Source organism: Colossoma macropomum, unplaced genomic scaffold, assembly GCF_904425465.1.
Source record: "Colossoma macropomum unplaced genomic scaffold, Colossoma_macropomum, whole genome shotgun sequence".
Lineage (NCBI taxonomy): Eukaryota > Metazoa > Chordata > Actinopteri > Characiformes > Serrasalmidae > Colossoma > Colossoma macropomum.
In genome coordinates this window covers 39,339,765-39,360,328 of record NW_023494802.1, presented here as the reverse complement: position 1 = coordinate 39,360,328, position 20,564 = coordinate 39,339,765, and the positions used below count along the sequence as shown (strand labels likewise).

Below are 20,564 nucleotides of genomic sequence, written 5' to 3'. Positions count from 1 at the left end.
GTCAGTCACGACAGCCCCACAATATCTTGAGCCTTAAGCATTTCTGGACAAATCTTATCCACCCCTTGTGCCTTGCCATTGAAGAGCTTGCCAACTACCACACTGATCCCCACCAGGGAAATGGAGCTTGACAAGTCAGAAGGCTTTTGCCCTGTCTCCCGGATTAAGGAGTTCCTCAAAGTGCTCCTTCCACCGACTGACAATATCCTCTTTTGAAGTCAGAGTTTCTCCACCTCTGCTAAAAAAGCCACCTAGACTGCTCCTGAGTTGCCGGACAGTTGTCCAGAACCTCCTCGTTTTGTCACCAAACTCCTCCCACGCCCTGGATTTTGCTTCTGCCACTGTTGCTGCTGCCACCTTTTTTGCCTGTTGGTACCTATCTGCTGAGTCGAGAGTCCTCCGGGCCATCCAGTCCCTAAAGTCCTCTTTCTTCAGCTTGACGGCCTCCCTCACCATCAGTGTCCACCAGGGGGTTCTTGGGTTACCGCCCTGACAGGCACCCACAAGCTTCCACAGTGGAGGTTTTGATCAGGGTCCATTCAGACTCCATGTCCCCTACCTCCTCTGGGACATGAGAAGCTCTCCAGGAAGTGGGAGTTAAAATCATTCCGAACAGGGGTCTCCGACAGTCGTTCCCAGCACACCCTCACTATTCACTAGGGCCTACTGGGTCTGACCATCAGTCTTCCCTGCCATCTGATCCAACTCACCACCAAATGGTGATCAATTGTCAGCTCAGCACCTCTCTTCACTTGAGTGTCCAGAACATATGCTCACAAGTCAGCTGAAACAACAACAATGTCGATCATTGACCTTTGACCCAAGGAGCTCTGGTACCATGTACACTTATGAACATCCTTGTGTTCAAGCTTGGTTTTTGTTATGGACAATCCATGCCTAGCACAGAAGTCCAATAACAATTCACAATTCGGGTTTAGATTGGGCAGGCTGTTCTTCCCCATCACACCTCTCTAGGTCTCCCAGTCATTGCCAACATGAGCATTGAAGTCTCCCATTAAGACTATGGAGTCTGTAGGAAGGGCCCTTTCCAGAACCCCACCCACTCACTCCAAGAAGGCCGAATACCTCGACTTGTCCTTTTCTTCGTGGAGGGTTTTTGGATCAAGTTAGTCTGGGTCTTCACTTCACTAGCTCTGAAGATCCCTAGACCACACTAGCCCTCCCACCACGGCATGGCCCCAATCCAGGAAGGGTTTTTATCTAAACTAATTTTGGATATTCAGTTTTAATGATGCCTAGACATGAATACCATAGAGACGATTCAGTTTAATTAATGTTGACCATGTTGGTAGAAGGGTAATATGCTTTATTGTGTTTGTGGTATAACATGTTTCCTGTAATTTCTTTTTTTTCAGAACTGGCTCCTGCTTGTCATCAAAAGCTCAAATTCACATTGAAAGAAAAATTCCAGAAAATTAATGAAGGAATTTCATATCATGGAGGCTCAACACTTTTGAATGAGATCTACACAGAACTCTACATCACAGAAGGTGGGAGTATAGAGGTCAATAATGAACATGAGGTGAGACAGATTGAGACAGCATCCAGGAGACCAGCAACACAGGAGAGACCCATCAACTGCAATGACATCTTCAAAGACAAAGCCGTCAGAACTGTGCTGACAAAAGGAGTTGCTGGAATTGGAAAAACAGTCTCAGTGCAGAAGTTCATTCTGGACTGGGCTGAAGGAAAAGCAAATCAGGATATCCACTTCATATTTCCACTTCCTTTTAGGGAGCTGAATTTCATGAAGAGTAGAAAACACAGTCTAGTTGATCTTCTTCATCAGTTTTTCACAGACATAAAAGAATTAAAACCAACAGATTATTATCAGTACAAAGTCTTGTTCATCTTTGATGGTCTGGATGAAAGTCGACTTTCTCTAGATTTCCAGAACAATGAGAGCTTGTCTGATGTAACACAGTCAGCCTCAGTGGATGTGCTGCTAACAAACCTCATCAAGGGGAATCTTCTTCCCTATGCTCTTATCTGGATCACCTCTCGACCAGCAGCATGTGATCAGATCCCCTCTGATTTGGTAACACAGATACAGGGTTTCAATGACATTCAGAAAGAGGAATATTGCAGGAAGAGGATCAGCGACCAGATTCTGGCCAACAGAATCATCAAACACATGAAATCCTTAAGAAGCCTCTACATCATGTGCCACATACCGGCCTTTTGTAGGATTGCAGCCAATTCTCTGGAGAAAATCTTGTGTCAAGCAACAAGTGGAGACCCCAAGACTCTCACTCAAGTGTTCATACACTTCTTGATGTTTCAAATCAAACATGACAAGCAAAAGTACAGAAGAAAAAGTGACGCTGATCCTCGGCAGACTAGAAAGATTATTCTGGCTCTGGGAAAACTGGCTTTCCAACAGCTGGAAAAAGGCAGCCTGATCTTCTATGAGGAAAACCTGAGAGAGTGTGGCATTGATGTCAGAGAAGAGTTAGTGTTCTTAGGACTGTGCACTCAGATCTTCAGAGAGGAGTTTGGGCTGCACCTGGGGAAGGTGTTCAGCTTTGTCCATCAGAGTGTTCAGGAGTTTCTGGCTGCTTTATATGCATTTTTCTCCTATTCTATTTCTGAGAAAAGAAATGTGCTGGAACAGCAAACACATTTAAAATCAATAAAGACTGATTTTCTCAAGAGTGCAGTGGACAGAGCTTTACAGAGTGAGAATGGACTCCTGGACCTTTTTCTCCGTTTCCTTCTGGGTTTCTCACTGGAGTCTAATCAGACTCTCTTACGAGGTCTACTGACACAGACAGGAAGCACTTCTAACTGCAGAGAGGAAACAGTTGAGTACATCAAGGAGAAGCTCAGGGAGAATCTCACTCCAGAGAAATACATCAATCTGTTCCACTGTCTGAATGAACTGAATGACCACTCTCTAGTGCAGGAAGTCCAGACATACCTGAACAGAGGAAACTATCCCTGTCTAGATGGAGTACACCTCTCTCCTGCTCAGTGGTCAGCTCTGGTGTTTGTGTTGTTGAACACAGAGGAAGAGCTGGATGAGTTTTACCTGAGAAAATATGACCAATCAGAGGAGTGTCTACTGAGGCTTCTGCCAGTCGTTACAGCATCCAGAAAAGCTGAGTGAGTATTTTTATTAACCTCTTATTCTCGTGGGTATATTGTGGTTTTTCCATATGAATTTACATGCCCAAATCGTAAGGCAAATTATTCAGGAACTGCGTGAAATAAATGTAAAAATCCTAGATGCTCTTTGTATTTTTTATAAAAATAATTTTTACAGAGCATATCACTGAAGAGACACAATCTGACATTCAGTTTATAGCTCAGATTTGTGGAAAAATGAGTCAACTTTCAGTAGAAAAAATAGCTCAGCTTCTTATATTATAAAGCGTTCAACTTCTTGTATTATGAAGTTTTCAAACTACATTACCCATATATTTGACTGGAAAGAAACAGATATAGCTCCCATATGACACCCACGTGCCAATAAAGTATTAATGGTGTTATTTTTAAAAATTGTTTTTTTTTTTTAATTTAGTGGGTTTCCTAAAATGATCTCAAAAGATTATATATAGTTTTTTGTGGATCTCCTTGTGCATTCATCAAAGCAGTCCTGCTCAGGGGGTTGAGGGAGAGCAGTGGCTGAAGCAGGTGATGAAAGTGGAGAAATAGTAGAGAATTTCAGAACTTCATTAAAGCAGGAAGAAATTTTTAAGAAACATATTAACAGAAGAAAAGTGCCAACCAGTAACAGTGCGGAACAAAAGTAAACAGATGTATTTTAAATGTATCCTGAATATGTTACTTTTGTACAGTTCATTTTTGCAATGAATTACAGTGTATTCAGTAATCAGCCATCACTGCTTTTCCAAAGTGTCTCCTCTAATAGAGTACAGGACAGGGGTTCTCCAGTGCGAGGATACAGAGCCACTATATTATTTAAAACTTACCCAGTGCAAAAAAATGGCTATTTGTGCCATTTACCATACCTTTATGTCATTAATTAAATTAAGTATTAGGACTCTATATAGGTGACTAGAGCTAGACACTGAAGAGCCAACGTTAACTTAGCCATTACTAGTGCACCTTTCACCTCTGCCACACACACTGAAAGTAGATTGTCAGTTTGCAAAAGGGTGAATACTAGGAAGAAAATGTTTGCCTGCCAAAATGTTCATCTGCCAGCTACACTGTATAGCCAAAAGTATGAGAACACCTGACCATCACACCCATATGAGCTTGTTGCACATTCCAAAACTATGGGCATTAATATGGAGTTGCCACTCTGCTGGGAAGGCTTTCCACAAGATTTTGGAGTGTATTTGTGGGAATTTGTACCCATTCAGTCAAATAAGCATCTGTGAGGTCAGACACTGACTTTGGACGAGATGGCCTGGCTCACTATTGACATTCCAGTTTATGCTGGAACATGTTTCCACTGCTCCAGAGTCCTGTGATAGTGCACTTTACACCACTCCAGCCGACACTTGGCAATGCACATTGTGATCACAAGCTTCTGTGCAGCTGCTCAGTCATGGAAACCCATTTGAAGCTCCTGACGCACAGATCTTCTGCTGATGTTGTTTCCAGATGCAGTTTTGACCTTTGTAGTGAGTGATAAAACAGAGTATATGCGTTTTTTAGATGCCATATGCTTCAGAGTTCGACTGCCCTACTCTGTGAGTTTTTGCGTGATCTGTTGCTTTGCGGATGAGCAGTTGTTGCTCCTACAATCTTCCATTTCACAACAGTAGCAGAAATTTCTTGAACTGACTTGTGGCAAAGGTGGCATCCTAAGACATCTAGACTGCAAGGCTATGTGCTTGATTTTATACACCTGTTAGCAGTAAGTTTGGCTGAAACACCTGAACTCAATAACTAGGAGGGGTGTCCACAAACTTTTGTTCATGAAGTGCATCTCCTCCCAGCCATGTGGTACGTGATGCAATGATATGGGAAACACTGCTTTTAAGGTTTAGTTTTAAGGTCTGTTGTTCAGTCTTTAGATGGGGATAAATTCAAGCACTTTAAGAATAATAAAGATGTAAAACAAAACACTTTTACTCAAGATATCAGATTTCATCTTCCATCAGATTTTTCATTTACCCTGTGAACAGCAAACCCCAGCATATATAGACTGCAATTCCTTTTCACCTGACTGTGCCGGGTGGCTGTGCCACTCCACGTGAAAAGACTGTTTCTTAAGGACATTCATTCAAAATCTTTCATTGAAAATCTACTGAAAAATGCCATAGAAATAGGTTAGTGACCATATTGGGTCCTGCAGTGTCCAGTGGGTCTTTAAGTATTTTCTGTAATTACACACAAATAATTAGTCCATAGGATTTCCCTGAACAGCGCTTTGAATAATCATTGATAACAACGAGTACTCGAATATACATTCTCAAGCTCACCCTTAAAATAATAATACACCTTTCCAAGAATCTAGGACATGTTTGTTAATTAATCAGGCATGGAATATTTTTGTAAGTGCCTAAAAGATACAGGTAACCAGAAAAGTTGTTTCCAAACAGCAGTGATGTGAAAATCATTACAGTGATCAATTCTACTTGTAACAAATGTATGAACAGGTTTTTCTGCATTATTGTGAGACAGAAGAGTTTAGCAGTCGACCTGTTTGATAAATGATAGAATGCAGCCTTAATAACGTTATTCAAATGGGGGATAAAACAGAGATTGACGAGTGTTTCATACTTCAGATTTGATTTGGGATGAAAGGAGGCCTCGTTTCTCACAAAGCAGCTTTCTCTGGACTTTACTGCATTTCAAACGTGTCTGAGCATTTCAGTTTTTTCTCGATTTAACTGTCTAAACATTTTAGACATCCACTGAGAAATATCTGACACCCAGCTGGTCAGCCTGTCAACAGAGGGAATGGAGACTGGAGTCTCAGTAGTGTATCATTTATTATAGCTATGAAAATTGATGTGTTCTGATGACATTTTTATTTTTTATTTTAATTTTATTGTTTTAAAAAAATATATGCCCATTTTGAATTTGATGCCAGCAACACGTTTCAAAAAAGTTGTAACAGGGGCCTGTTTACCACTGTGCTGTATGACCTCTTCTTTTAACAACTCTGTTAGTGTTTGAGAACTGAGGAGACTGACTGCTGTAGTTTTAAAAGTAAAATGTTTACATTTTGGTAGCCTTCACTGTAAACAGTAAACAGATCATGATTTTCAAAAAAATTGTCAGATAAACCGACAGCTCCAGCTCAGCTTCACTGCAGACCATCTCTACAGTACAGATTGTAGTCTTTCAACAACAACACCCAGTTATTATTGCTTTGCATACAGTGGTAAATAAAATGATGTATATACTTTGATATCACTCAGTTTTCTACATTAATTCATCATAAAATGTATTTTTCTCTTCATCTAATTCACAAGTACAGACAAACACAAATGCAATAAACTAATGCTAGTAACACACAAACAATGATAATCATTTATGTGTTTATTGTTCACACTAATTAAACATTCACAATGCTGGTGGACAAATTCAGTGAACACTTGTGTTTAATACCTGGTCAAAAGTCGTTTGACGGCAATAACCTGAAGAAAGTGCTTTCAGTAGCTGCTGATCAGACCTGCACAGCGTTCAAGAGTAATATTTGAGTGTTCTGTCTTCTACTGAGCTTCAGCTGGTGGACAGCCACCCTCACTGTAGTGTATCTTGAGATTTCATTTTTCTCTTGATGAGGTCAGTCAGTCCAAGCCCAGATGCACTGCCATGCCAGCTACGTTTGGCTTTAACAAATAGCACAACTGACAACCTATTGTTTCTGAGTTTAATGTGAAGTGGACCCACACTTTTAAGGATTTTGTTCTTTTTGCGCTTTTGTTAACTCTCTAGTAAGTGGTAATGTTAAAACATTCCTAGTTAGTGAGAAAGACGTGTAATGGTGTCAACAACTAATTGACTATTAAATTAGTTGCCAACTGATTTGGTCGTTGATTTTAGTCGACTAAATCAAATAATCATTGCACCCCTAGTGTGGATTGGGGATTAGCAGTATTCTCTTTGGATCCACATTCAAATATTCCAAACTGCAAATCCTTGCTGTTGGTAAGAAATCAGCATTTGTTGATTGCAGTGAGAATAAAAGGTGATCCACGCCTGATTACAGCATGACACTAACCTTAGGAGTCTATATCTTTTTTTCTCTGTATATCTTGTAATTACTCCAGCTTGAATTATCTTCTGTCTAATCTCCTCAGAAAAATCTCCTGACTTGTACTTAATGGCTGTATTGATTGGAAATTAAATAAATGAAGTGGCCTCTGACTTTTGGGGTTTTAACATCTGTATTGTGAAGGACAGAAAACATGGCATCATGCCATCTGCATTTGGGGTGATTCAGTTCTGACCTTGAGCGGTTGGTTTATTGCAGTTGAAAAAAAAAAAACTCTCACTGGGGACAAATGTTGCTGGAACACAAAGATTTTACTTGATCATGTTGGACAGATATCTTGTCTTTCCACCATATAGAGCTCATAGCAATAGTTTCAGAATTTCTGTGCATTAACAAGACTTTCAGCAGCCCAGTCAACTCCTTCCACACCAGATTCAGCAAAGCATTTCTTTATGGACTGCAGTTTTTGAAGGGGCATGAAATAGGATTCAGCAGTGCATTCAGCCAGTGTCCGTGCATGAGAAATTAGTATGATCACCTCTCTCTCTCTCTCTCTCTCTCTCCTTCTCTCTCTCTCTCTCTCTCTCTCTCTCTCTCTCTCTCTCACACACAAAAACACACAAAAAATGTTTTTAGGACTTCATCTCTTTTCCTAACCTAATATTGCACTTTGTTTTGTGAGGCAAGGTGACAATTTTTGTCTATTTTTTTTAACTGCCCAGTGTGTGTTTTGTAGGTCTGTTTGTATTTGAGGGTGCAATGATAATGTTTCTGATATCATTTCTGTCACAGCCTGTCTCGGTGTGATCTCTCAGAGAGAAGCTGTGCAGCTCTGGTCTCAGCTCTCAGCTCAAACACCTCAAGTCTGAGAGAACTGGATCTGAGTCAAAATAAACTGTGTGATTCAGGAGTGACGCTGCTCTCTGCTGGACTGGAGAATCAACACTGTAAACTGGAGAAACTCAGGTATTAATTCACTGTACTTTTCTGCCTCCTTAACATACTTTGCTATTGTTTGTGCTTTATGTGTTCATGTGTGTGTATGTTTGTGTGTTTGAAGGACAGAAAGAGAGACATGATGTTTATTTGTACTTGTACTAATTTTACTCCTTACTGAAAACATAAGGAGTAAGAAGTTTCTTTTTGGTCCCACTTTATGTTAAGTGTCTCTAATGACTGTGTGGTTAGGCATAAATACAAATGCAACAAAAATGTCACTACTGATGATTTAGTCGATGTTACAGATGGATTATAGAAGTACAGCCTATGTAATTACACATGAGTGTCAACTTTGCTGTTAACCAGTGTCTGTGTCAGAGAGAGATTATCATTACCTCATTCTCTCCCCCTCTCTCTCGCTCTCACTCACATAAACACACACATGAACACAAATGTTTTTAAGACTTCAACTCTTTTTCTCTCCTAATGTTAAACTGTATTTTTTTTAATATAATTTTTAAATGCTTTAATTGTTATATGCACAAATTTAATTGTTACATTTAATTCTTATTTCTGTTATTAGTATTGTAGATGAATATTGATAATTCTTTTGGTCAGTTAACTGCAAACCAGTTACATGAGTTTGATCATACAGATATGCCTGGATATACAGGTAAAATTGATGAATAACAATAATCTGTCAGTGAAATTTGTGTTCACTCATTTTGCCATCAGATTTGACCACACACTGCTTTGATGAATAAAGTCCAGTGAGCCTCATTCAGTAATATCTTCCTAAGATTTTTCTTCTTGAGAAAGATTTTTTTCTTGAGACAGGTCAGAAGAAAACTCTGTCAGATTCATGATGTGTTCTTAAGTGCAGAACTGTTCACACCTTTGTGCTCTTAAGTGTGTGTAGGTTCCTTTCTTACCTAAGAACAGATCCCAAATAAGAGAACATTCTCGAATGTCACAATCTTCGAGAAAACTGTGCAAGAATATTTTAAGGAGAAATTTCTTATCAAGAACAGTTGGTAAATGAGACCCATTGAGTTTATTTAACATGAAGTTGAGGACACATGTGCCAGAGTACCACTGTACAACAGAGGGGAGTCTGTACATTTTTCCTGTTTGTAATAAAAGAGCAAGAAGTTAGGTTTTTACATAAAACATTGTTACTCACTTCATGTCTCTCATACAAATGCAAATTTCCCACACAAAATATGAACTATTTTACGTTTCCACTTCTTTGTTCTGTTTTTTTTGTTTTTTTTTTTGGTGGGTTTGTTTATGTGAAAGAGGGTAATAGATAATGTATAGATTTGTGTAGTGTTGTAATATGTTGTATTTTTCTTCTTGATTGCATGATTGTGAGATGATGGAGTTTGTATAGATTGTATATGTATTTGTGTGTAGAACTGTACATATGAGGACGTTTTCTCCATCTCTCTACAGATTACATCACTGCAGTATTACAGAGAAAGGCTGTATAGCTCTGTTTAAAGCTCTGAAGTCAAATCCTTCACACTTGAGAGAGCTGGATCTGGGCAGGAATAAACCAGGAGAGTCAGGAGTGAAGATGCTTTCCGCTCTACTAGAAGATCCACACTGTAAACTGGAGAAACTAGAGTAAGTTACTGACCTGCTTTCACTTTACATACACACAGACACTCACGCACACACACACACACTCATATGTGTGTGTTTAAGTGAAAGAGGGAGAATGTATGTAAGCGTGTGAGTGTGTGTGGAGTAGGGCTGAAAGAAACGACTAATTTGATAGCCGAATAATTCATTACTGAAACGAATAATCGATTATTCAGATTATGAATCATTCAAGGGGCGGCGCGGTGGGTAGCACTGTCACCTCACCGCAAGAAGGGCCTGGGTTCGTTTCCCAAGCTGGGCGACCAGGGTCCTTTCTGTGTGGAGTTTGCATGTTCTCCCCATGTCTGCGTGGGTTTCCTCTGGGTGCACTGGTTTCCTCCCACAGTCCAAAGACATGCAGTCAGGCCAATTGAACATGGTAAATTGCCCCTATGTGTGAGTGTGTGAGTAAATGTGTCTGCCCTGTGATGGACTGGCGACCTGTCCAGGGTGTATCCTGCCTTCCGCCCGATGACAGCTGGGATAGGCTTCAGCACCCCCCATGACCCAGAAGGAGAAGTGGCTCAGAAGATGTGTGTGTGTGTGTGTGTGTGTGTGTGTGTGTGAATTACTCAATTACCAAATACCTCTTATGTAGCTGTCAGCTTTTAAATTTAGCTTGAGATTGTTTTATGCATTTGCCAACTAACAACGAAGACAAAGAAGAATAACATTCAAGAATTCTCTGTGCAAAGTAGCAGCAATAAAATATAACAGAATTATATCAGTTTTCTGTTAATCAAATAAATAAAAAATGTCAATCTAAATTAAATTTTAAACAGTGCAGTCTGTGCTCTGTGCTCTGCTGTCTGTCTACACTCAATTGCAACTAAATTCTACAATTACAGGTCTTTATTGAAAGTCAGCATCTCTCTGTGCTCTTGTGAGAGTCTCGCTTTCCTCTGAGAGCAGATACTCCACTGCAGAGAAGATGCGTTCTGATGGGGCAGATGGGAAAGTGGCAAACTTTCGTGGCAAACTTGTTCTCTAAACAGTTAAATTTGAACGATTTTGTGTAAACATATCATTTCAGTGATAACCCTTTGTCCAGCTGCACTGTAAGTTCACAGAGAACTACCTTCTGTGTTTGAGTGGTGCTAAACGTTTGCAGAAAACAGACAACTGTTTGCAAATGCTGTTCTGTGTTCACCATTAACGATTCCAGAGAGCAGCATTTCAAATTAGAGAATGTTACAGCTCAGCTCATAATACGAAATAGGAGAGCTTTTAACAGTTGTATTAGCCAACTACCTTGCTAGCACAACTATGGCCATGTCCCAAACCACATACTTCACAGACTACACTAATGAGTGCACTTGTAATGGTATACGCACTATTTGTACAAACTATGTAGTGAGCCAGTATGCGGTTTGGGACAAGGCATATCTTACTGGGATGAATCTCTTTCATCTAGTGAACTGACGTGTTTTATGGAGGATGCACTCCCATGCCAGCTAAGTTTGGCTTAACAAATAGCACAACTGACAACCTATTTTTTCTGAGTTTAATGTGAAGTGGACCCACACTTTTAAGGATTTTGTTCTTTTTGCGCTTTTGTTAACTCTCTAGTAAGTGGTAATGTTAAAACATTCCTAGTTAGTGAGAAAGACGCATAATGGTGTCAACAACTAATCGACTATTAAATTAGTTGCCAACTGATTTGGTCATCGATTAGCAGTATTCTCTTTGGATCCACATTCAAATATTCCAAACTGCAAATCCTTGCTGTCGGTAAGAAATCAGCATTTGTTGATTGCAGTGAGAATAAAAGGTGATCCACACATGATTACAGCATGACACTAACCTTAGGAGTCTATATCTTTTTTCTCTGTATATCTTGTAATTACTCCAGCTTTGGAGACGCCTGTTTTTCACCTTTTACTTTGACTTTTTCCTTCCTTATTCAAGTGAATTATCTTCTGTCTAATCTCCTCAGAAAAATCTCCTGGCTTGTACTTAATGGCTATATTGATTGGAAATTAAATAAATGAAGTCGCCTCTGACTTGGGGTTTTAACATCTGTATTGTGAAGGACAGAAAACATGGCATCATGCCATCTGTATTTAGGGTGTAAGGATTCATCCCACTCATGGTTCAGTTCTGACCTTGAGTGATTACAGTGTTCACTGCAGTTGAAAAAACTCTCACTGGGGACAAATGTTGCTGGAACACAAAGATTTTACTTGATTATCTTGGACAGATGGTGATATCTTGTCTTTCCACCATATAGAGCTCATAGCAATAGTTTCAGAACTTCTGTACATTAACAAGACTTTGAGCACCCCAGTCAACTCCTTCCACATCAGATTCAGCAAAGCATTTCTTTATGGACTGCAGTTTTTGAAGGGGCATGAAATAGGATTCAGCAGTGCATTCAGCCAGTGTCCGTGCATGAGAGAAATTAGTATTATTACCTCTCTCTCTCTCTCTCCTTCTCTCTCTCTCTCTCTCTCTCTCTCTCTCTCCCTCCCTCCCTCTCTCTCTGTCTCTCTCTCTCTCTTTCACAAAACACACAAAAAATGTTTTTAGGACTTCATTTCTTTTCCTAACCTAATATTGCACTTTGTTTTGTGAGGCAAGGCGAGGATTTTTGTCAAATTGTGTTTTACTGCCCAGTGTGTGTTTTGTAGGTTTGTTTATATTTCAGGGTGTAATGCTGATGCTTCTGATATCATTTCTGTCACAGCCTGTGTGGGTGTCATCTCTCAGAGAAAAGCTGTGCAGCTCTGGCTTCAGCTATTAGCTCAAACACGTCAAGTCTGAGAGACCTGGATCTCAGTGATAATAATCTGCGTGATTCAGGAGTGACGCTGCTCTCTGCTGGACTGGAAAATCAACACTGTAAACTGGAGAAACTCAGGTATTAATTCATTGTACTTTTCTGCCTCCTTAACATACTTTGCTATTTTTGGTGCTTTGTGTGTTCATGTGTGTATGTTTGTGTGTTTGAAGGACAGAAAGAGCGACAAGATGTTTAGATGCACTTGTTGTAATTTTACTCCTTTCTGAAAATATAAGGAGTAAAATGTGTGTCTTTTTGGTCCCACTTTATGTTAAGTGTCTCTAATGAATGTGTGGTTACGCATGAATAACATATGCAGCAAAAATGTTACTACTGATTATTTATTCGATGTTACAGATGGAGAAGTATAGCATATGTAATTACATATGTGTATCAACTTCAGTTTTGCCTTATGTGATTACACAAGTGTATCTTTTTGATACACTTCAGATAAGAAATCTTTTCCAGCAGTAAAAGGAAGTATATTTTACATTAAATCACATTTATGTACATAACTGTTTGTGTGTTAACAAGGTAATCTAATCACATCACACTGATTATACCATCCTATAATTACACTGTATCTTTACAACAATTACACAGGAACTTTCCTGTAGTGTAAAGTTACACTTTAAAATAAGTGGACAGTTCCTGTGTAGTTGTTATGTAAGTACTGTGTAATAATGGAATGGTAACATAGACATTGCTTTGGAGGAAATGCAACACATTTAATTAATATTAGAAAAGTTGCATGTTAATATAAGAGGACTGCTGTACTGTCACATTACAGAATGGTTTAGTTGAAACTGGTTACAATGTCACAGCAGTAGCAACATAAATACTAGCTAGATGTTAGGAAAGCTGGCAGATACAGTGTAAGTAATGTTTTAATATAAGTTATTACATACTTCCTTTTACTGCTGGAAAAAAAAATCTGAAAAAAACTGCCTTTTCAGTGATTACATTTGTGTTATTATACTTGTGTTATTACATGAGAGAGAATGGGCTGTTACAACTATTAAAATATGCTTGTGTAATTACATGAGGCAAAACTGAAGTTGACCCACAAGTATAATTACCTAAGGTGTACTTCTGTAATCCATCTGTAACAGTGACTAAATCATTTTCTTTTGGAAATACAAAGGTAGAAGAGTTTAATTTAAATAAAACTGGTCTAAAGTCCAAGTCCTCCAAAATAATACTAAAATATAATAATGAAGTCCAGTTCCTCAGGCATTCTTCACTCCTGTATATTCAAGGATTTTTAAGAATAAGTGAGTTTTTCTTCCATTTGTCTGGAGAAACAGTGTTAAGAATGTCTTTGTTTAGTATTTAGAATATGATCCATAATAGTTGTAGGAGGGAGACAGTGCTGTGATACAGTGTGGTACAGTTTTCTTCTCACATGTTTGAGTCAATATAGTGTTTTTAAAATATCAACATACTCAAACATACTTACTGTCTTACTGTGTGTGTAAATCTGTAGTTTTCAAGAGGAGCATCTAGTAAAGTCACTACATCAGACTCAGTCATGTTTCAGTTCAAAATATAAATCAAGCTTCTGCTTTTTAATAAGATCTCAGATCAGAAGTGTTTGTAATGTAGTGACCTTCAGTGCAGCAAGTTTTATCTGCTATCAGCTCTGTGAGTTTAGGGGGAGGGGCTGTTGTTTTTGTAATGATACAGAGATTAGATTATTCACTAGATTATTCATTGATTTCATATGTTTAAAAGTTTCACACGTTAAAGAGAAAGTATGAGAGTGTTTACAGAAAACTGGGTAGATCTTTTTATTCTGGTACAGTAAGTAAGTAGTATTTAATAAGTAAATATGTGGTTAATAAGTAAATATGTTGTGGTATCTGGTACATATTTTTCACATATTTAGTAATTTACATAAACTAGTAAGTATTTAGAGCTGCACTTACTCAGAAGTTTAAAATGTAAATATGAAATACTTATGGGTAATTATGGGATATATTGCAAAAACTACAGGAAAAGTATCAGGTATATATAACTACTTACATTGAATTTAATGATAAATATGTAGGACTTACTAGAAATATTTGTTGCATAATTTGCAAGTTCAGTATGTAAGTACAGAGTAACTAATGTGAGAAATATCAGGAATATTTAAGCTTTTAGTGATTCAGTGTTTCTGTAAGTATATGCATATGTGACAGGATAGTATAGTTTCAGTATAGTAACACATTCAGTATTACTTGATACGTTTACTGGTAATTTCTCTGTAATAGTATTGTAACATTGTAGTAACAGGACTGTAAAATAGTGTAACTTTGTATGTAGTAATACAGAAACCACATGTTCTCTTATCATCACTTTGTTTCGTAGTAATAGTATATATTTTTTCTAGTCTTTGTGACATTCAGATCATAACCATACACAATGTTCACATAACCATACACTCTCTTGACTGTCTGTGATGTCATCACTCTGGGGCAAATGGGAGCTGTAGTTCTTTGCACACTTGTTAGAATATTATAAAGAATTATTTGTTTGAATCTTTACTGAACTCTGCTCTCGGCCTTTTAGGTTTAATAGCTTGAATAATGGTGATATTTGTGTATATTATGTGGATATTCTCTGTATTGAAAGTCAAGACGTTTCTGTCTCTTGTTTTTCCTTTTTTTGGTGTGTTTGTTTATATGAGAGAGTCACACAAAATAAATTCAGTTATGTAGCGTGTAGTTTTCTTTTTGTCTTCTTGATTGCGTGTGTGTGAGATGTTGATGTTTGTATAGATTCTATATGTATTTGTGTGTAGAACCGTAAATGTGAGGAAGTTTTCTCCATCTCTATACAGATTACATCACTGCAGTATTACAGAGAAAGGCTGTATAGCTCTGTTTAAAGCTTTGAAATCAAATCCTTCATACTTGAGAGAGCTGGATCTGGGTTGGAATAAACCAGGAGAGTCAGAAGTGAAGATGCTTTCCGCTCTACTAGAAGATCCACACTGTAAACTGGAGAAACTAGAGTAAGTGTGTGTTTGTGCATCTAACAAAAGTCACTCAAATAAAAGGTCAGGACTGATTGGGCAGATTGTGTAATGTACAGTAACAGTGGTAATGTCCACTGAACTTTCTGAATCTGTCCTGTCTTGTGATATTAGAGCAATAAGCCACAAGACCTCCTGCATTACTGTTGTTGTACGTGACACAAAGCAGAGTGGAATCCCTGTAAAAGCCTTGAGGGTCTAACAGCTTTTACAATGGAGACACTTTGGCTCCTTCATTCATAATATATTTATGTGTGCAGACAAATGTGTATATAGAGTGTTTTATAATGACTTCAAACGTGCCTCAGTCTCATTTTAAAACTGAAACTATCTACTTACCGATTCAGAGCTGAAGAAGAGATGATCAAACACATCCAGGTGTCAAAACAGCATCAGAAACTTGTCTTTTACACGAACTGAAGAAGTTCTGCAGAGAGGAGGCAACAGTTTGTTCTGTCTTTGGTTCGTTTAGACGTCTTTGATCTGTATTCCTGTATTTCTGAGTTCATTTTAAAGTGAACCGAGACCAACCTGCTCAGGGGGTCTCGGTCCACTCATGTGGTGCGTGCCACAGCTCAGATGGAAACGTTCTCAGTTGCACTAACAAACAAGTGCAAAGGAGTAATTGTACCAGGGATCGTTTTAGTCACACCAAACCTGCCGAGGTCTGAACACACCCTACGAGTGTGAGTGTGTGTGGAGCTGAGATTAGCAGTTTTCTCTCTGAATCCACATCTTTAAAACAAATAGTATTTAAATATTTCAAACTGCAAATACTCTATATTGGTATGGAAATATGGAAGGTTTAGCATTTGTTGATTACATGCAGCTCACATTAAAGCTGATCCACACCTGATTACAACAGAACCCTGACCTTAAGAGTCATGATCTTTTAGTCTCAATACCTTATAATAGTTATCTTAAATTTATTCGTTTAAGTGGTTTGTGACGCTCCTATTTTTACCTATTTTCCATTGAATTTGTTCCTCCTTATGCAAATGCATTATCTTCTATCTAATCTCCTCATATAATTCTCCTGAAAAATGAAAAACTTGTACTTAATGGCTGTTTTGACTGGGTATTATGTAAATAAGGTGGTCTCTGACTTTTGCACAGTACTGTATGTGTGGGCTGGTGGAGTTTGATATATTGAAGAGAAACATAATGTGGGGACCTTTTGTTGGGAGCAGCTGTAACTCGTTTATCTGAAGATTAGAAGGATGGAAGAGTTAAAGTGGCAGTGCTGTGAAGAGAGGACAAATTAAATAGATTTTATATCAGCCCAGTAATTCTGACTAATATACTGGCAGAACATGTCAGATCTTAATTTAAGGAAGTTTCAGTAATATGGATCCAGGTTCATAGTCCATACAGACATTCACCCAGTGGAAGTTAATCTGGAATAATCTGGAGCTCAGCCTTTTTTCACCATGCCTCTGCCCTCAACAGGAGGAAACAGAGAAAGGAAGTTTATTTCTCTAGTGATTATATTCTGTTGTTGGTTCTTGTGAATATTTGAATGTGAAATCTGAGAGAGAGAGAGAGATGTTTAATGGCTTTATGAGGCAGATCCCATTGTTCTGTCTTATGTGTGTGTGATGGTGTTTACAAAATTTGCATGTTGAGTCTGATTGTGACTGTGATAAGTGTGTGTTCATGTCTGACATTCTGTTTTATTTTATGTTTACAGCATCCAAACACCATTCACTGTGTCTATGCGCCTCTCACCCTGGGGGCTTATGAGACATAGATTTGGTCCCTTATGAGTCAAATCTGTGACCACAGATGCACTGGGATTTCCATTGTTTTCTGTATAACAGTGGCTGCACCCAGGGCAAATGTCAAACTCCTGACATTTGAGGACGACCTCACATTGTTTAGCCAGACACATGGTGCTTCTCTTCCTTCCAAAGCACCTTGACTCCTGGGAACAACATCAACCCTCTCAAACCAGTGGAAATGTTGACAGACTTTCATAAACGCACTCTAGAAATCAACACTGTAGCTGTGACAGTTGCATTGTCCTTCAAGTTCCTGGAGGTCAACATCTCTAGATTAAAACCCTTCAACAAGCATCGATGCAGACTTACCAACAGAAGAGCAAAAGGTTTTAAGCAGGATCAAGAAACAGCATGGTGACGGCAATTTCCTCTTTCTGCTGGAGAGTGGCTTGAGTGTCCCAAAATACACCCATGTACCTTTCATTAGTGCCCTCCACAACTGAAAGTGTAACTCTATCTGGAGCAAAACTCTGTGATGAAGCTGGAGTGAAAAGGAGAGTCATCTGAAGAAAAGAACTACCTTTTCAATTAATTCTATTAAACAAAGTCTCAGACTGCACTGAAAATGTATTTATTGGATGCATCATTTTACCAGAATCTATAAAGTTTGATGCCCTATATGTGATCGTTGTAGAAACAGGCAAGCTGGAATTCTAAGCTTTTGACTTGTATCTCAGCAACTGTATTGGCAAACATAGCCAAGGGTGTTAATGCAGTGATGTTTAGAAACTAGCAAATCGCTGTTGTCGGAAGAAAACCTCATATCAAACCTCATACCATTTTTGATGTTTTTCAGTTTTTGGCGTAATTTGACAACACCTGTTACCCTTTACATTGTGTGTACATTTCATGGTGAATGGACTAAAAGAAATGACCTAAAATGGCTTGGAAAAATGTCTGGTTCCTTTGACTTACAATAAAAGTAGAGTAGTTTTTTTCCTTCTCCTGTAAAGTTATAATTTCTTCCTACAACAGCGAAATTATATAAACAATTAAACTAAACGTTATGGATAAGTTTCTTCTATTTTGTGTTGTTATCTTTGAGTTCTACATTAAGTGTAAAATTTACAGTTACTGCACTACTTATGTATTTCTATAGTATGTTTTTCATTGTGTTACCACAAAAATGGCTAAACCTGAATCTGAGTCTTTACCTCCTGAAGATCCACTTAAGAATCTGTGCTGAACAAAGTAGTTCAGATTACAGTGAGAATGACATTTCTTATTTTGTGTGAATCTCCTATGTAGGACAGAGAGTGCATAACAACAACAACAGTATATCATGGAAATACATGGAAACAATGTCTATCCATTCCACCAGTTTAATATTTGGGTATTTCCAGTCTCTGTTGACCACATATTTTTATTTTATTCTAAGCTGCTTCTAGTCTTTAAGAGAAACTGGTGTTACAGATTATCTCATTTTCATTGTGATGGAAAGGTTAATTTAGTCCATGGTTAGTTTTAAAGAATGTCTTTCTTTTACATTTTTGACTTGACCTGTTTGATTATATTTGATTTAAATTTCACAGTCATATGTACTCTACAAGTGATCATTTCAAAATTGAAAAGACATTTTTACTGAACTTTATTCTACCAGGTGAGATTCTAAATTGAACATTTGATGGTCCAGAACATTGATGTGATCTTTGCTTGATTTTGGATTTTGTGCCTTAGATGGAGAAAATGCTGACATTAGTCCAAATGTCCACCAGGTGGCAGTAATTACAGGTGTTTACTGTCTCCCTGAAAATTCATCTAAAATAAAATTCCTTTGAGGAGGAAAAGCTGCAAAAAATTTCAGGATACCTAAGAGCCTTTAAAAATTCAATTCAGTAAAAGTTGGCTTCTTTGTTGGTTTGAAGTAAACCAACAGTGTGAAGTAAACAGCATTTTATTTTGAGGAAAACAATACCATGGGTAAATATTCATGACAAAAAACATTAAAAAAACCTTTAATGCACAGAAAAATGTTCACTTTATAGACCTTCCTTATAGATGTTCTGCCATGTTTCCTAAACCACTGCCAAATCCTTCCAGTGGAGACCGATTAAGTTCAAGTGACCTTAATTTCTTTGTAGTGAGTCCACTGAGATCATCTTCAATTTTTTATCATCTTATTTTTTTCATCTTATTTTTTTCTATTTTTGTATATTTGATAAGTGTATTATTCTAACTATTAGTGTTAAGGAATGTACAGATAAGCAGTGATTCAGTCTGCAGAACATTATTACCTTCAACACTTCAAATAATTATAATTGTATTTAAACATACTGAACGTTCAATCTCTCATCAGAAATGTTCATAATTATAATACAGCATCATAACAGTGTTATAACTGTCTTATTACCTTCATTAACTTTTGTTTTTATATAAATTGTACATCAACTTCAGCAACAGAAACTTGGATATCATCACAGGCACTTCAGTATCACTGTATTTAAAGTATACTCCTAACCAACAACCTGTTTCCTCTTATGGGAGTTTATAAATAAAGAGAGATCAAAGTTTAAGGAGAAAAATAGTAATTGATGTATTTATAAGTGATGTATGAGAGACTTATTAAACAACTGAACACATATATTCTGCATCATCTGTGCAGCATAATCTACTGTATGTGTTGAAGATGTGCTGAGCTGCTTGTTAATTCGAGTCTATTCAGATGGTGAGTTGGTTAAATAAGATCAGTGAAGTTTGTGGCTGATTTTCTGCTGTTGAAACATTTTCTTACACTCACACTTTGACTTTGACAGTAAAAACATTCGAATATCAGCCTCCTTTTCTTTTGTCCTTTACTGTCCACACAATAAGGGTCTGTTTACACCTTGTATCAACATGCATTTTCAAAGATCAGATCACGTTGATGTTGACCACAGCCAGGACTCACTGTGGTCATATTACGATCAGATCACGTTCAGAGGTGGTCAGAGACGGATCTTGACCGTGTTTAACATGAGTGTAAATGGAATGTATTTTTGTATCTGTTCAACTACATGACTGAAAATGCGTCTGCTGAGCTCTGAGTAGCAGGGAGAGAGTAAATAAAGTGTCCACACAAAGCTTGTCCACTCCTCTCACAACAGGATAAAAGACATCAAAATAAAATGGAAATGGTGCATATTTTCACACATATCTCCAATTTTTATTTTGACTTTTCTACATTTGAGCACAAAAGTCGTTCTTTACATTGTGTTCAAACCAGTAGAAACACTCCAAAACTGTTAGGACGTT

General features: G+C 37.9%; 1 protein-coding gene across 5 annotated transcripts in view; it reads left to right on the top strand.

The window, feature by feature from the left end:
• Positions 1–20,564, top strand: part of LOC118822182 (NACHT, LRR and PYD domains-containing protein 3-like) — a 221,074-nt gene that overhangs the window by 108,853 nt on the left and 91,657 nt on the right. For 2 of the 5 annotated variants that reach the window (XR_005008425.1, XM_036591090.1), the window contains exons 6-9: positions 1,377–3,126; positions 7,958–8,131; positions 9,560–9,733; positions 12,438–12,611. The exons of 2 other annotated variants lie outside the window; for them this stretch is intronic. Coding sequence is in view for 2 of the 3 variants with exons in the window: in XM_036591090.1 (XP_036446983.1) it covers positions 1,377–3,126; positions 7,958–8,131; positions 9,560–9,733; positions 12,438–12,611 (2,272 nt within the window). In the remaining variant the exon portion in view is untranslated. Of the gene's footprint in view, positions 1–1,376; positions 3,127–7,957; positions 8,132–9,559; positions 9,734–12,437; positions 12,612–15,357; positions 15,532–17,242; positions 18,611–20,564 lie in introns of those variants that run through there. One more of the 5 variants, XM_036591093.1, reaches the window with a different exon arrangement.